General features: G+C 33.7%; 2 protein-coding genes across 3 annotated transcripts; both read left to right on the forward strand.

The window, feature by feature from the left end:
* Positions 1 to 33: 33 nt before the first annotated feature.
* Positions 34 to 11236, forward strand: LOC126867465 (lysosomal alpha-mannosidase). Of its 2 annotated transcripts, none has more exons than XM_050621928.1 (17): positions 34 to 201; positions 2769 to 2871; positions 2987 to 3068; positions 3174 to 3359; positions 3554 to 3759; positions 3865 to 4001; positions 5073 to 5206; positions 6334 to 6547; positions 7028 to 7224; positions 7446 to 7642; positions 8495 to 8691; positions 9198 to 9411; positions 9483 to 9600; positions 9734 to 10010; positions 10213 to 10458; positions 10560 to 10709; positions 10866 to 11236. In XM_050621928.1, the coding sequence occupies exons 1-17, from the start codon at positions 94 to 96 to the stop codon at positions 11094 to 11096; spliced, it is 2997 nt and encodes a 998-aa protein (XP_050477885.1). In that variant the 5' UTR covers positions 34 to 93; the 3' UTR covers positions 11097 to 11236. The 2 variants fall into 2 exon arrangements, with proteins under 2 accessions (XP_050477885.1, XP_050477884.1); XM_050621927.1 differs by lacking the exon at positions 5073 to 5206 and adding an exon at positions 5338 to 5471.
* Positions 11237 to 11359: 123 nt separating this feature from the next.
* On the forward strand, positions 11360 to 17868 carry LOC126867471 (uncharacterized). Its single transcript, XM_050621941.1, has 6 exons — positions 11360 to 12384; positions 12739 to 13243; positions 14326 to 15114; positions 15482 to 15919; positions 15987 to 16049; positions 16129 to 17868. Exons 2-6 carry the CDS (start codon positions 12739 to 12741, stop codon positions 16560 to 16562), a joined length of 2229 nt encoding a protein of 742 aa, XP_050477898.1. The 5' UTR covers positions 11360 to 12384; the 3' UTR covers positions 16563 to 17868.
* Positions 17869 to 18729: the final 861 nt, after the last annotated feature.

Genomic DNA, 18729 nt, shown 5'->3' on the forward strand with positions numbered 1-18729 from the left:
AGTAACGGCAGCGTAGAGAAACGATATAAATAGAAGAAGAGTGGACGATTATTTCATTAGTTGTGACTGCAAGCATCCAGCGACGTGTCGATTATGTCGTGGTCCGAATTCTTACTGCCACTGATCTCGCTTTTGTTATTGTCCGTCCACGGCGATGCAGCTAGGATTCCAAGAACAGTTATTGAAACCTGCGGTTACGAGGTACACACGAAACGAATTCTTTATTTCAAGTTCTCTTCGAGCCGATAGAACAATGGTCTATTCGGTTTCTCAGTCTTCCTTTTCGAACGTTGAGAGAAATTTTATCTTGCGCTATCTCGAACATATATTAAAAGCACCGGTTGAATCTAGAAAAACGTACAAATACTTCATACTCGTATGTGTGCACTCGTTACACGTTCTTTCTGAAATATTACGATTAACTATGCGTATAACATCATGTCTACTGTATATTACCACATAGAGAATAGCAATTAACTGGAGAAAGCGGATCCGTTCGAGTTTCAGGAACGTACATATCCGCGATAAAATAATTCTGCACGTGTCATACAAGAATATTTAAGAATCCTGTTAGATTATGTTACATGCAAGTTATTATCGTATTTGAAGAAATGATTATAAATTTCCCTATGAGAAGGTAACGTCTATGAAATATTACAGTTTTTAATTTAAAGCGATTGTTACGTTTCGAGAAACGGATCGCAACGAATTGTCACGTTACTATCTCGATTCTGTATTTACACTCAGCTTGAAAAATAACTATTATTCCTAGTGTAAGAATAAATAACAAACTGCCCCTCGAGCAGTTTGACAGGTACAGTGTGTTCCTTCGCATAAGAATCGAACGGCGTGAAGTTTTAATAAAAGAATCTTCTTAGAAACGAATAGCAGGAATGGAATAGCGTTGTTGTGTGCTTTTGGTATCGTTTATTTATGTTCTAAGTAACGCAACGCGTTTCATGACGAAGGTAATAGGATGAAAAAATCAACTATTTTAGAAACGGTCAATTTTGGGATAAACGCACCTTCGTACTTTTGAATATACTCGGAATTCGCTATTGCATCAAGATCAAGCGTAAAAAGTTGGATATTTCATTAAAAAAAACAAAATTGATCTCTACCTCTTCTACGAATCCACTTGTCAAGAAACCATTATTACCAGATGTATAGAATTCGTGGGACACACCGTATATCAACGTCGAATAAAAGTCACTTTATTCTGACTATTATGTTCATTAATTTATATATAATAATTTGTAAGCTTGGCATCTTTTAACTTGAATGAATTTTGTTCGGTATCCCATTTTGTATAGTAACCCATTCGAATTACAGGTAAAGTTAGGTATATGTGTAATGTAAGGTACACAAGCATCGTACACTTCGTTTTGTGTTGCAATTACGTACACTTATCGGAACGCAAAAGTTGAAAATGTGAAACAATTTAGAATCGTAAAAATCGGGACAGGGATTGATATTATCGATAAAAAGAAACATATTGCAAAGAAGTCCTAAATCCATAGATATTATGATAATGTAGAGGTTATTTATATGTATGGCAGGATATTGTATTAATATTTGGCTGAAAACTGAAACTCTGTAGACGAATGCTATATCTTTTAATATGTTATATGCTCTGTTCAGTAATTTAATTATGTAAAAACAAAATATCAGATTATTGTTAGTTTTAGTTTTACGAATGGAAGAAGAGAATTTTCTGAATATTTTTATGCAATCTATTGTACTGAAATTCGATCGGTTTTGATTGATTGGTCAAAAATGATTTTGCAACATGTTGTATCTAAATTGAATATTTCCACTGATCGATGATAGTAGTCTTATCGAAGTTTAATGTTCCAATTGAAATCACTGAAATAAAATATTCTTTATCTAATACGATATACGCAAGTAGTTTATTATCGAATTATGCAAACACTTTGGAAGCTAGTTATTAAACATATTGCCAGAAAAAATATACATAGGACGTTCGATAAGTTTCTTTTTTTCTGTTGACAGGAATGTTCTATGAACTGAAGTTAATCACAGATCGATCAACAGTAAACTGCGATATTAAATGTCACGCTTATTTAAATAATACCGTGTAACTTTCCCTATTATGCTATTATGTATATAGTGACACCCAAACAAATTCAGTCATTTTTATCTTTTTATCTGATAAATTTCTCCGATTAAATAAAAAATTTCTCCGATAAAAAATCCGATAACCTGCTTAGAAATGTTATATGTTATATGTGATAACACGTCGTTCATGTTGTGGATCGGTTCGTTCTTCGACTTATCTCTATTGGATCAAATTGTTTGATCACCGCCATTTGGTGCTCATTTAAAATTTTGTATAATATTTTCTTTGCAATAAATCCTATTATATGACATAATTTAAAATAATGATACAAAAATATAATATAAGATAAGAATAATCCAACATGTTGTAACGCATCAATTAGAAAATTATAAACATTGTAAAATTTGAGCTGTTTTTTGAAAAATTTGCTGATAAAACACAGAGAATAACGTGGAACTAACACGTTATATTTAATCTTTAATTCCTTGTATTTTATTAAAGATTTTCATTAAGGATTTAATACTTCAGAACGTATTTTATCGTGACATATCTCTAGATGGAAAGTTGAGGCAGTAGCAAACTTTCTATAGTTGCATAAGATTATTATTATTATTATTATTATATTGAGATATTGTTTAGAGAATAAGATGCAACGGTATAACATAATTCAGATTCTTGTTCGTTACAGGCGTGTCCTGTGGCAGATCCAAAGAAATTAAATATTCATCTGGTTGCTCATACTCATGACGACGTTGGTTGGTTAAAAACAGTCGACCAGTATTACTTTGGAAGTAAGTACTTTGAAAAAGATCAGCGCACCATCGCGTTACGATTAATTACAGTTATAGGGTATTTATTAAACGAGCCATCGAATGTTATCTTTTTGTTTATTTTTCTTAAACAAAGGTAACTCAAGAACTCAGAAAGCAGGAGTACAGTATATTCTAGACAGCGTCATTCAAGCGTTGCTGGCTAATCCTGAAAGAAAGTAATTACCACAGTTTTACTACGTTAATTTGTTAAACGATAATTAATTAGCGCATAAATTATTCGTCAATTATCGATAAAATCTCGTATGTACTTATTTTATCAGGTTTATTTATGTGGAGACTTCTTTCTTGTGGAAATGGTGGTTGCGTCAAAACGACGAGGTGAAAGAAGATGTGCGAAGTTTAATCAATCAAGGCAGATTAGAGATTATCGGTGGTGGATGGAGCATGAACGACGAGGCAGTCACTCACTATCACTCCCTTGTCGATCAATATACTTGGGGTTTCAGGTAATTTGACTTAGGGTTCCAGCGCTAATTTTTATTCCTCTTCTCATAGTTTATACGCAGAAACGAAACGATTAAAAAAGTTCCACGAAATTAGCGACAAGGCCAAGTGCCTTTCCAGCAAGTGCACCCTTTTTTACGTTATTCGGTTCGATTGCCATCGTTTTTAAGTTCTCCAATTTTTCTAACCTGTCTAGACGTCTTAACGATACCTTTGGAAGATGTGCTACGCCGCGTATAGGATGGCAGATAGATCCTTTCGGCCATTCCAGGGAACAAGCATCTTTATTCGCCCAATTAGGATTCGATGGGATGTTCTTCGGTCGTCTCGATTATCAAGACAAGAACAAACGACTCAAGGACAAGACGATGGAATTCATTTGGAAAGGAAGTCCAAATCTAGGTAATGACTGGAACATCAATTTCAAATTTAGGAAACGTACTTTTAGCGATCACACGTGTGATAGTCACTCGAAGACATAAATTCAACGCGTACGCTTTGTTACAGGAGCTCGTGCAAACTTGTTCACGGTTGCGTTGTACAACACGTATTCTCCACCACCTGGTTTTTGTTACGATATTTTGTGCAACGACGAACCAATAAACGATGATCCTGATAGTCCGGATTACAACGTCAAAGAGAGGGTACGTGTCATTTGTAGCGGTGTTTTCCAATCTTTCCCGAGTCGCGACTTCCTCTTTTAGCCATTTAAATAACCTGTAACCTCGTCCACTCGGATTAGCGCAGAAAAAAGCATTTTTAATAGGTTAAAGAATGCGTTAAAAATATATTTAACAACTTGACCAACCATATTGTAATTGGCAAGTACAGAAAATCTTCAAACCGAGAAACCTCTTTGGAAGTCGCGACCCGAAGATTGGTGATCCAGGATTTATAATTCATTTTCGAATCATTCTTTGTAAACTAACGCTTAAAGTCGAGTTCAAAGTAAAAATTAATCCGTTTATGCGTTTCGTTAAGTTTGTTATTCTCATGCTTCCTATTAATATCGTTGTGTTCGGTGTGCAAGGAATTGGGTTAAGTTGGGGTTAGATTTTTTTCTATTCTATAGCTTCCATTCTATAGCTTTTATAGTTTCTAGGAAAATTACATTCGTTGCTATAAAATAACGCAGCTTGCTTGCGAAAGCCTCTATTATTTATTTATTAACTATCGATAAGCCTACGATACACGTATTTGTCTGATTATAGGCCATATCAAATAATCTCCTTCGCGTTACACAGAAATATGTGCGAATGAAAGAGGATTTCTGCTTATAAAACACGTATTTGAGATTGCTGTCGTACCAAGTAGCTTAAAAATACCATATAGGAAGTTGTACAAATTTTTATAACGTTTATAACGTTAGTATATACATGTGCACTGTAAAAGTCACTTTGCCCGTTTAGAAATGCAAATAATCAACGATGAACGATTTAAGAAGTTTATTTTTCCCCATTTAAAAGAACAATTTACAAGAAATGATTCGAAAATCCAGAAAACACGTACGTACATCGACCTTGTACTTCCTTCCTTCCTACTAACTCTGTCAAAATAAACTTTAGATTTTTAATTAATTTAATTGCTTGTTCCGTCAATGTCCTTAATAGCGTGTTATCGTTCGATCTGAGCTCGATCGTTACGTCTCGATCATATTTCGAACGAACAGCTTTGACTCGTTTTTTTAACTGATATCAGTGTCTCTTGTAAAACAGATCGATATATTTTTGCAATACGTGGCTCGCCAAGCTGATGTATATCGTACAAATAACGTCGTATTAACAATGGGCGGAGATTTCACTTATCAGCAAGCGGAGATGTACTTCGCTAATATGGACAAACTAATAAGGTAGCTTCAAACTATTATTTTCGTTTCACGTACACAAAGAGTATAGAAGGAAAAGGATAGGAAAGGTCTTATAATCCTAATCATTTTTAATGTATTATGTTGGAAAGTAAAGTACATTGCGATATTAACAGGTTGAACAATTAGTGCGTTACGCGTATCGCCAAGCAACTTCCTACAACACTAATAACGTTATCTTTACGATGGGCGAAGATTTTAATTATCAACACGCTGAAATGTGGTTCACTAATTTGGATAGGTTGATCAGGTAAAATATAATCGATAACGTTCGACGCTTGCTTTGAAAATATTCTGTTGTAATATATTTATATACAGGGTGTCGAAATAGGTCGGGAGAAAATATACACTACGTATTAACGAGGTGAAACAGGTAAAAGAAGATAATATAAACTTATGTCGGAGAATACTGCGTCGAAGAATTATAAGAGTTGAAAGTTGTTTTTAAGACTCGTACAGAATCGCAGACAGACACAAATTTATTTACTGTTACGTATTTCTACGATAGTTGGAATATTCGAAAGAATTTGACGATCGTTAATGCGACGACTGCCTGTATCCCTGCAGAAGGAAGAAATTTCGAGCATTTGTTATAATTGCGTAGTAAAACAACTGATACAAATTTTTCAACATAAGTTTATGCGAACTTTTTTTACGTACATATTTCATGTACATACTTATGTCATGTACATCGTTTCGAATGATCGATTAGAGAAATTTGATGAAATAATTTAGAATTAATGAAATACATTTTTTTAACAAAAATTTAACGAAATCAATTTGTTGAAATTAAACGTGTAACGAAAACGCAATTTGAACATTGTGTGGTATATTAGCATCTTTCTCATTTATGTACCTCAAAAAATTAAACTTTGAAATTGCGCAATATTTATGGAACATCCTGATACATGTAATAGAAATTACGATTTACGATACGTTTAGACAAGATATTCTATTGATCTTATTATTTTTCTTTACAAATGTGGATAAAATTATGGAGACCAGAATTAAGTAAATATTTGTAGCGACAGTTACGACAACCAAATAATTTTGATACTTTCGATATTTGCAATAGCGATATTCCACTACTTTTGCCGTTTTGTATTTCGTAGATACGTAAAGGAAGAAAAAGGATCCGAAGTGAATATATTTTATTCGACGCCATCGTGTTATTTGAAAGCAGTAAACGATGCAAAACTTCAGTGGTCGACGAAAAGCGATGACTTCTTCCCTTACGCGAGTGATCCGCATTCGTATTGGACCGGCTACTTCTCCTCCAGACCGGCGATCAAATTCTTCGAAAGAATGGGAAACAATCTGTTGCAGGTAAAAATTGCATTCGTCTCGAAGAATTTGCAGTAACCTCGCGTCGATGTTTTTCCACACATTCGAGACTATCAAATCTTATTATACGAGTATGTAGAACGATCTTGCGAAGCCACCACATTTTCAAGATCTCGACGACTCTGATTGTAGAACCCACTGGTTCGTTACTTTCGATCAATTTTCGTTTTCACGTGTCTTATCCTACTAATTTTTTCTCTTTTTGTACGATTTCCGCGATAGAACAGCGTTGAATAGAGGACGAACCCACATTAACTTTCTACCAAATATTCATGCAAAACCTAAGGTTCGTGAATTTTATTTACGTTCGCTGTGAGCCTAAATTCGTGGTAGAAGTAAACTCGAGCATATTCTATGACTCGTAGCAAAACGAAAAATCGAGAATAACGAAGTTGCGTTTGGAGGCTTGGTTCAGAAAGAAATAGAATCTGAAAGCCTGTGAAAATTATATTTCCATTCCAGATATCCAAACAGTTATCTGTATTGACAAGGTTGGAGGGTTACGAAAAGCAATTGGAACATTTTAGAGAAGCTATGGGTGTAATGCAACATCATGATGCCGTTACTGGAACCGAAAAACAACTAGTTGCCTACGATTATGCTCGTATATTGTACGATGGTATGCAACAAGGAACGAACATTGCTGCTGACGCCATAAGGTAATGCGTCTTTTTTAACGATTTCCACGTTTTTCAATCTTTTTTGGATTAGTATCTTACGTGAGTACGATATCCATCGTTTCTCGGATTAAGCGTTTTCTTGATAATGCTGGTCGATAATCACACATCTGTATGTATAGCCTGGAATGAATTCATTCGGAAAAATGTATAATTAAATTGAATAATTAAATATCTTTTTTCTATCATCGTTCATTCCACAGAAAATGGAGATCAACCGGAAATTCGAATTTTGCACCAGAACAAATGCACACGTGCATGCAATTGAATATTAGTACGTGCTTGTACACAGAAGACAAAGACTTCGTCCTAGCAATTTACAATCCCTTGAGCCAGAAAGTGGTATCACCGATCCGCGTACCCGTTCAGAATGGCAAATACAACGTCATCGATCTTGCAGGTACGCATTTTACAATATCAGGTTCGCCGGTAAGTTCTGTCCATTTTCTGATCCACAGAGTTCACAAACATAAAACCATTATTACGTAATAACGATAAAGAATTATCTAAAACTTTCTCATAAATCCTTTTTTATTAGGAGCTTTTTCGTTGTGTTGTTTTGGCTATCTCAAGAGCAGAGATTAGGAATCGAAATTGAAAAATTGTTAATTGCTAATTCGTTACTACTGATTAATTGATTATTATCAATTTAATATTGCCGGTCGATTGACTACAACATATTCCAAATGATCACTATCGATCGATCGACACCTGTCTAAGAATTGTAAACACTACGATATTATCATCTTCAAACAGTTTTTTTGAATATGAAATTTTCCAAATCTTCTGATGATTATCTTCGTTCTTTGATAATCGCGCAGCAGTCAAATTATTGGCTGCGTGTCATTAATTTCACATGCAGCGTCTCAAGGAAGTGCTAAGTTATATAATTGCTGCTGGGTATCGATGTTACGTATAAAAAATTTGTTCACGAGAAGAGCTACAAATTAACTTTCATACTACATCTGTAGTATACTATTTTATTTGCTTGCAACGATATTATCGCACGCTATTATTATTATATCGTTATTTTAGTACAGTCACACATTTAGTTTCTCGTAAACCAGTAATATTTCGGTTACAGAAGATTAAAAGATTCGATATAAACGTATTCGTTAATTTTTGATAAATAAGGAACGCTAAAATTGGATTACCTGCAGTTAACAAACGTTAAACGTAATATTTATGATTTTAAATTGTTGCAATGAAGATTTGAAATTAAATATTATATAATATTTCATTTTCTTTCAAGATGGAAACGAACTTACTTCGCAAATAGTTCCTATCCCTAATTCTGTACGTGAAATACCGGGAAGGAAAAGCACTTCAACGCACGAGCTCGTATTCCTTGCATCGTTACCACCTTTGGGCTATAAGACCTACACGGTCAAGAGAAGTTCAGAAAATATAAGTCCACAAGTGGTCACAGCAAACTCTATTGGTAACGAGGTATTAATTTATGAGAATTTACGAGACTGATATTTAACTCATTTGCAACGAACGACGTATTACTGCGTCAAAGACTCGAAATTCATCTTCACATTTTTCAATCGTTTCATTATTACCGGTATTCTGGTACAATGGAAGACGAAAGAATTTATAAAGTTGGTTTATTACAGAAATAAAATAAAAAATATTTTCTATATTGTCAAATATATTCAAACATATGTAATTGTACAGATTGTACAGATTTCGTTCGAAGCCTATATTATCCGCGCTCGGTAAATTGCAGATAGTTATCTGTCGAAAAGGGAAGTCCCTGTAACGCTAATTATAACTCGTTCACTAAGTAATAGCACTATATGAATGTTCTTGCCTCTCGATCTATATCGAAGTTGCATTAACAATTTTCAAGGGAATTTCATTCGTTGATTAATCAAGACAGCGCGTTGCATTTGAAACCATTTGATTCATCCTAATAGAAATAATTATAAGATGGTAATACTTTTTTTTAGTTTTATAACGTATCCGTCGATGAGTACGGTCAGATTGTGGTAGAGTGGAAAAAACAAAAAGATATGGAACTGACTCAATCGTTTCATTATTACGATGCAATGGAGGGAAATAACGAGGAATTTAGAAATAGATCTTCGGGTGCATACATATTCAGACCAAAGAACGCATCCGCTAGAAATTTCGTGAACTCTGCTTCTTACGAAGTACACACAGGTAATGATTTGACAAGAGATGCGTTGGAAGACTGAAATTTGATTGACAAATCAGATTCGTTTTCGTTATAGGTCCATTAGTGGAAGAAATTCATCAGTGTGTCACTGATTGGATATGTCAGGTAATCCGAGTTTATAGTGGAATGGAATACGTTGAATTTGACTGGCTCGTTGGACCAATACCTGTTAAGTAAGTAAATCGTAAATGTGCGAAGAGATACTTAAAAATATTCGGCATATCGGTTTGTTAGACCGAGAAAACATTATCTAGCATAAGCTTTTTAATTTCAAAAATAGGTAATAACAATGGAATACGATTTTAGGGATAGGATCGGCAAAGAGGTAGTAACGAGATATTACAGTAACTTAAATTCTTCTGGAGAATTTTATACCGACAGTAATGGTCGCGAAATGTTGAAACGGAAGAGAAATTACCGACCAACGTGGAATCTGGAACTAGAAGAGCCAGTATCTGGCAACTATTATCCCGTTACATCGAAAATTTCCTTGAAGGACGATGAGAAGCTTCTCAAACTTAGCTTACTAACAGATCGAGCAGAAGGTGGAACTAGTATGAGGGATGGAGAAATTGAAATGATGGTAATATTAATTACTTCATATTTTAAAATAAGAAGATGCTAATAAATTATTGTCCGTAGAATGTTATAGCGATATTCTATGCAAATACAAAATTCAAGCGTCGTATTGATACGTAGTACGTTGAAAACGTAGACGTTACATACATATAAACTAATATCTAAACTAATAAACATTTATGCATTTGCATGTGGATATGTCATAGATTCATAGAAGACTTTTAAAAGACGACGCATTCGGTGTAGGGGAAGCTCTCAATGAATTTGCATTTGGTGAAGGTTTGGTAGTCAGAGGTTCTCATTACATCATCGGAGGTAGCATACAAGATCTAGACGAACTTGCAGTGAAAGAGAAAACTCTGGCGCGTCAATTATTGCTTCGTCCATGGACCTTTATTCAATCTATCGAAAAAAATTCTTCAGCACCCACACCACATGTACCTAACTCCCAAGTAAGTATCATTCTATATCAGTATGCGACGAATGCAGAGTTAAAAATTATATAGGATACATCAAAAGTCATTAACAATATTAAAATATCTTTTGTTTCTAGGGTACAGGTCTTGCTAAATCATTACCACAAAATGTTCAGATCTTAACTTTGGAACCATGGAAAGACGGCTCTGTTTTACTGAGGTTGGAACACATTTTCGAATTAGGCGAAACTGCCAGGCTATCGAAGCCTGTGGAAGTTAATATTCAGGTATTTACGAATTTTCACCGGTCCTTTACGCTTACTTTTTATACACCCTGTGCGTATTATTCGATCGGACACGATATAGTGTCATTTATATATTAGTATACTCATATTGCCAGTCTGGTCAATTTATTCATATCCATTATCGGTCTGTTACAACAGGATCTATTTACAACTTTCACGATTGTATCCATCAAGGAGACTACATTAGGTGGCAATCAATGGATCGATGATATGAATCGTTTAAAATGGGAATCCGAAACAAACGATGTTCTCCAAACGGAAGAACACATTTCTCATCCTGTTGAAATTAAAGAAGGTGTGATAAATGTTCTTTTAGAACCATTTGAGATACGAACATTTATCGTTGAAATAGCACCACGATATCTATAAGTTGAAAATTAACAATTTATTGCCATTAAGCATTAAGAACATTTAAATTCGTTAAATGTAACGTATAATGCAATGGTGATCACGTAATTATAATTGTATTGGGAAAAAAATATAACAAATACAAATTTTTCATCTTTCAATTTATGTATATCTATCTCGAACATGTTCCTGCCTCTTAAGACTAGAATTATTTTTATAATTAAACTTATTATATGACTTGTTCTAGACACGAACGAGTTATTTTTACCAAGATCAAAGACCTATCCCATCCATATATGATGTTAATAGAGATTTAATTCTTTTATTTCAAGTAAATAGAATACATTATGCGACAAACCAACAATAAAATCATTTACACGATAATTTGTTGGTATCCCTCGCTATTTACGGGTTTTCGTTCCATTAGGAATCAGAATAGAAGCGTTGACTGAGACATGCGGTTACCTATCTTTTCGCTTGAGAGTGTAAATAAAATTGAAATTACGTCATAAAGATAATGCATAGGGTTATTTTCATTTTCTAAGCCCTAAACGAATATCCTCGCTAGATTACTAAGCTATAGTTTCATCAGAAGCATTTGAGTGATATTCCTTGCTAGTACATCCTAGTTATACTTGTTCTATAATCAGTACTCCGATGCGTAATATTGCGTCTAGTATCCGGCTAATTGTCATAAACTATCATTTAGAAAATTAAGCTTTGGATAAAGAAATGTTTTCATTCATTCCCTTACATAAAAAATGTGTTGTTATTTCTGTATTCAGAGGTAGGATCACAATAGCTATTATTTTATTCTTTGGATAAATCTATCACACCGTTCTGAGCAAAAAAACCTTTATTGCACTTTCTTACATGGACTAGGGATAGACACAAAAAAACATCTTAAACCTATCGATTAAATATATCGATTGTATCTAGAACTATGTTCTAGTTACTATTTATTGTAACTAGCGCATCTCCATATGGATGGCGAGCGCGAACTCACGTTGTCATTTTCAAGAAAATGACATCCTTTTTCCTTCAAATTAGGTTTTCTATTATCACTGTGTATGTATCTTATACATATTGTATACTATCTCAGGTTGAATATCATTGTTTTTTTGACATATCACAGAATCTGTATAACCTTTTAATATGCAAAATTCCAATAACAACATTTTCAAATAACTTATTTAACCCTCGGATAGTTTTTATTGGAACTCTGAGATGACATCTCGGACTAATAAGTGTATTTGTTCGTTGACAACAAATTACATTGGAGATAATAGTAATTTAATTTCTTATCAGAGTAAGTACTGCACATTTGTAATACTTTCAGAAATATCAAGTATTACATTTCTTCTTAAATTTAATTTCACATAATTTTCATAATTCATTTCTTAACTAAGTGTCTAAATTGTCAATAAAATTAACGTAAAATATTCTATTCTGACTATTTTCGACTTGATCGTACTTTTGAGAAGAATATGAGAGAGTCACTGTTAATGTGCATAAAAGATTTGTCTTTTTTGTTAACGCGATAGAAAAATCGAGCCATAGAAATTCCCAACATTCGCAAGATTAAGTACGTAAAGACTTCTACTTTTTTCTTGAAATTTTATTAACTAAATGATCGATATCTTTTCGTATTCTCCTATATTAGATGACTTCGGAAGATGATGCTTGGGCTCAAACTCTTATCACGGTAACCCCAGAAGACGATGCAACGTTAAGGGAAATTTTGGATACAGCGACCGTGTCGTCAACACCGGACAAACACCTAGTTCTTGATGCTGATAATATTGTATATAGACGATCGTTTACTCACAAACAATTTGTAGATTCTAAAAAAACGAAAGACGAAGAGCCGGGAGAACCAGAAGAATCAGAAGAAGTAGAACAACCAGAAGAATCAGAAGAAGTAGAACAACCAGAAGAATCAGAAGAAGTAGAACAACCAGAAGAGTTAGAAGAAGTAGAACAACCAGAAGAGCCAGAAGAACCAAAGGTCCAAATTGAACAGAGGTCGAAAGAGGATGCAGAAAGCCAAACGTATCTACAAGGAATACCAGTTGTGCACATTTCTATCGAATATCGGGACGAAGCCTCGCAAACGATATACATGAGCACGCCATGTCCGCCTTTAAAATACTTTAAGGATATTATGAGTACGTCTCACTGCTCTCTATTATTATTCGTTTGACACCTTTTTGATACCTTGAATACCGTGAAAACAAAAAATTTCAGTATTTAATTTAAAAAGACGAAGACGATCTTTATTTTAATTTTACAGAAAAATTTGTATCTTTGAGTAATTTCTTCTCGCTATTTGAAAAATTACGTCATTATTATCGTGATTAATCTTATCAGATACCGCAAGGTATTCGAAGCAAATGAAATTAATTATCTAAACGAGTTAGATCATATTTACAAGATACGATTACTGAATTCTTCTCTACGCGCGTTCATCAACAGCAAGAAGGTATTAACCCCATAACCTACAACTACGGGATGATCGGGACAAATGTAAACATTACGGGCATAGCCCGTAGTAGATGATCGGACCAAACGTAAATATTAACGTAAAACGTAAATATTATGGTATTATTATAGCTCGTAGTAGATGATCGGGCTAAATATAGTATATAATATAATATATAATAGCTTGTTTACGTTTTCGGTCCAAAATTCTTGAACGTAAATCGTAGGTTAAGAGGTTAAGGTGCTGTTTAATTTTAATGCAAAACCTAGGTATAGGCTCTTGGTTACAACTACATAATTTTTCTTATATATTCGGATAAAAAAATAAATTAGAATCGTGTCATTGTTCCATTGAAGCTTAACGATGTACAGGGTGTTTAAATTTAATCGACCCACGCAACTATTTGCTAAACTATACATTATTCGAGAAAGTGTTTCAAATAAAACTTACTTTGTTTCAAGGGGCGCATCTTGTGCTCCTCCCCACAACGCTCCACCTAGGCAAATCCGGTAGCCGTCATAAGACGTCTCTCTTGAAATAAAACAAGTTTCATTCGATACACTTTTTCGAATGACGTATGGTCTAGCAGATATTTGTGTGAGTCGAGTAAAGTAGGACACCCTGTATATTTAATCTGCTATTCGCGCAAAGTAATTGGAATAATTATGATACTATTCACCACGGGGGGAAATATCTTCATGTACGCATTAAACAAAGAGATGAACATTTTCCCAAATCTAACTGTTAAGAGACATTTTGTGTATGTAGCGTCAATGAAGGAAGGTCCCATGCCTGAATTAAAGAGAAGCAATGTGGCAGCAACTATTCTTAGCTTCCATCCCGAAACACCGCATGATGTTGTGATGGAACAACTGTCCATGGACGTCACAGATGAAGAACGCGAAGTGTTCGAGTCCAAAGTTAGCGCCGAAGAGGAAACAGAAGTGGAAATTACTGAGATTTTGAATTTTCTACTAGCGCGTGCATTTTGGATAGACGATCCGACGAGTCAAGCACAAGCCGAGACGTCTGATAAAGCGACGCAAACTTATATCAAATATAACAATCGAACGAAAATCTTCGTTGTAGATAGTCAAGTACAGACAGGTTTGAGTTGCGAACCGAAACAATCTAATACGATGCTTTTAACGGATTATTGGGAAACGAAGAAAATGATTTCAAGTTACTTAGACGATTGTATTTCCAAAGGAATCGACGTTAGGATCGTAATAGACGATATAATAGATGAAATTGTCGACAAGTGTGCCGGAAGGATTAGATATCCCATGAAAGAACAAATTATACAAACCATAGCTACGTACAAATTAGATGATGAGAAAGAGGAAGACGTGTTGAGAAAATTGAAACTCGATATGGTAGTGGACCCCCTAGAAGCATCAATTATCGTCATACCTTTGATGGATAATTTGGTGGAAATGACTTGCAACGTTGTATCTGAAAATGCCATTCATGCCGTTCAAATCATTTTGAAGGGAATTCTTCAGCGAACAATGATTATTATCGTAAAACTTATGGAACTGCAGAAGCAAGCGCAACGTTAGTATCAAACTTGGAACGTTTTATTATTAGACTGCAGATTTTTATGAAAATTAATATTTTTGAGAGCGTAATTAAGAAAATATATAGTCCTATTTTCCTAAGTCCTAATACCAACGTAGATAGACCCCCTAATATTTCTACTCATAAAACATACTGGTGAAGTTTGATCGTTAAAATTTGAAACACCCTCTATAAGGTTGTAAAAAGATATCTTATATTGAAATAAGATAGACACGCTATTATTTGAACATCGACAGGTTTAAATTTGAGATATAAGAATACGCAAAATATTAAAAGCATTTATTTAACTCGATCGTGTACCTCATTGTATCGTGATTAATAACATTTCGACAATGCGTTTCAGGTAAGTCGATAGATCAAATATTGGCTACAAGAAAGAAGAGAATTCTTGAGTCGATGACAAAGAAAGAAACGGAAACAATTTCTACGCAAACAAGTATAGCTGCAATTTCGGAAGTCAAGAAAATAAAAAAATCGAAGGAAGTTCTATGTTCTGTCTGTAGAAGACAATCGATGTGCCAGTGGTGCTTGAATGATCAAGAAGTAGAAAGTGTTCGAAAAGAGGAAATTAAGATACTTCGTACACAGGATATATTGCTAGCGTATAAACCCTGTTATATCGTGACTAAAATGACTGAAAAAGATGAAAATCTCCAACCACCTTGCCCTTCAGAAACGAAGCTCAAACCTCCCCTACAACTTCCCCCGATAGGTTCATGCGGAGAATCTCGTCGTACAATCTGTGTATTCTTACAAGGTGACAAAGAGATTGGACCTCAAGGTAAATATTACAATATTTCGTACAAAATTATACGTTTATTTGCATTTATATATTTATTATCGTTTAGAATCTGTTAACGAATGGTCTTATGTAACGGACGCTACAACGATGAAAGCATGTTCGATAAAAGGTAAAGCTATCATAATTTTATTTTGCTTATTTTAATCTGCCTTCTTAAGACTGACTATATATTACGTTATACTTTGCAGAATCTGTGAGTAGCTCAAGTCAGACAATTGTAACTTTGCTAGATCAACAAATTTGCCCGCCTTCTTCCAGCAACCATAGTACATTAACTTCCCAAGCAGCAAATGCCTTACAAATATTAAAAAATACATTTTGTACCCAAGAAAACTATATTACTTCCTCGCAACAGACTTTGAAAAATTATTCGTTTACGAAGAATGAAGACGCGTGTACTAAATCAATTTGCAATGCATGTTTAAGTATAAATAACATAAGTAATAAAATGGTCGGACAAAAAATCTCTTGCACGCAACAAACCTGTAAAACTTTCTCAAAGTTACATCTGCCCAATACAAATACTTACATCAACCACACCCCTTCACGCATTCCTAACAAATCACATGGAGACGGTTTAAAAATTATTCCTATATATCTCTCTCAAGACACTCGTACCTGATAATTGCAACAATTAATTAATAATAATTACTGCATATTTCCATGATAACAATTAAATGTATATACATACGTTACAATAACACTTTTAGAATGTTTATTTGACAAAAATAAATGCGCATACACTATTATTAAAGTATCCTCAGGGCAAGCTATGCACATCACAATGCAACTATATACATATAATATAATATATTCAGTAATTGCATTATATTGTAACATAAACCTAACATAAAGATAATTACACAAATTACGTATAGCTATATCTTGTATATGATTTTTAAATTAATTATAATGAAATACATACATGTGTAAAAAGATCTATTTCTGTAATTTTTGCATATCGCACATTGTAGATTATATATAAATTAAATATATTATAAATATATTATATTGCTCATGCTATGTTTTTTTGTATAAAGTCAAGTCATATATACTTCTGCATATTGATATTGGGAGTTCCCATGGTGATATCATATTCATTCTTATATTTACAACTGTACATTTTATATTTGTGGTTTTATAAACAATATTTATAATGTGTGTGTTATAAGCGCTTGGGAACAGTGCTGAATGCAAGGCTAAGAAAGTGAATAGAGAGAAGCAGAATCTTGAGAGAGAATCAAGCGGCTTTTCCAACGAAAACAGGAACGAGGGATCATATCTTCGTACTCAACGCGTTGATAAACAACAAACTGAAGAGGAAAAAGATGTGCATAAGATGAGATAAGCATTTTTATACATAAGAAGAATATACATGTATATAAAAGAACGGTAAATATAGTCAACTCGTAGTAGGGACTAACGCAAGAGTTTTTAACATCAAGTTTAATCTATTTATAAATGATCAATAGAAGAGAAAACATCGACGAGAAACGGGAAAAGAATGTTGGTACGATAAATGCAAGAAGAGTAGAGGAAGAGAAATCAGAGATGTTAAAAGATCTCAATATTAAGGTTTGCGAATATATCAATGATGTATGAAAAGGTGAGGTACAGGAAGCGGCGGATAGATGGGGAGGACGACCAACCGAATAGGATCAATGTGAATGATATTAAGTTCACAAACAAGTAGATACATAAATGGTTTAGGAACAATATATAGTGTACGTGACATAACAAGTTGTACGTTAGTATTAACAAAATTTCATTCATGTAATGCATTCAAAACGCTGGAAGTACTATTAAGATTATGATACTGTTGTATTCACGATAAGTACATACTATGACTTACATTGAAACTAATTCGATTTGGCACGAAATTAAGAAACGTAGTCGAGAGTATTTCTTAAGTTTTAATAGATAGTCTAGTATGATGTTTGGATATTTTATTAATGTAAAAAATCTAATATTTTTAACTATTTCTGCATTTAAAATGACATCACTTTTGGGATAATTAGGATATAAAATTATTTACTGTACACTCAGGACAGAGAGCTTTGTACTTTTCATATATCATTAATTCGTTACAATAAGTTAAAGACGCAATGTTGAAACAACGAAGTCAAATAATCGCTAGTTAGTCACTTTTTTCTAAGGAATTAGCCATGATATGAGACAAGCGAGAATATCTTCTGGCAAAACAACTCGTGAGGAACGCATGGCACCTATCCTTAGAAGCTCCGAATCGTACGAATATTTGAACAATTAGCCATTTTTCTTGCTACAAGTGACTGCAAATACTTAGTCCTTAATATTTTTAACTAATAATTTACCTCAATTTCGGAAGAATCAACTCCTTTAACTAATTACACTAGAAATTCTTGAAAGGTATTCATATAAATGTATAATGTTCCAGAAAATATTAGCATCGCTAATATATTACAAAGATTTGTAATATAAATTGACGATATCATATATAAGTAGATAATGCTATATAAATTTTTCACATACATATATGCATATGAATCACATTAAATTGTATAGTTTTAATACGCTTATTGTTAAGATTTATATTATAAGCATTTATTTGGTCAAGTATGCATACTTTTAATGTATTATTAGAGCAGTGAAGGAATAACCGAGTATTTTACAAAATGTTAGTAATAATATAATAAAAAATGATTAAAAGAGAGATCGACAAATTGACAAGCAAATGACAGCGTATTGATTACTAATAATTGCTGACCTATCCCTTTCAGAAAACGTAATATTCGTACTGCTTATGAAAT

This window comes from Bombus huntii, chromosome 7, assembly GCF_024542735.1.
Source record: "Bombus huntii isolate Logan2020A chromosome 7, iyBomHunt1.1, whole genome shotgun sequence".
Classification (NCBI taxonomy): domain Eukaryota; kingdom Metazoa; phylum Arthropoda; class Insecta; order Hymenoptera; family Apidae; genus Bombus; species Bombus huntii.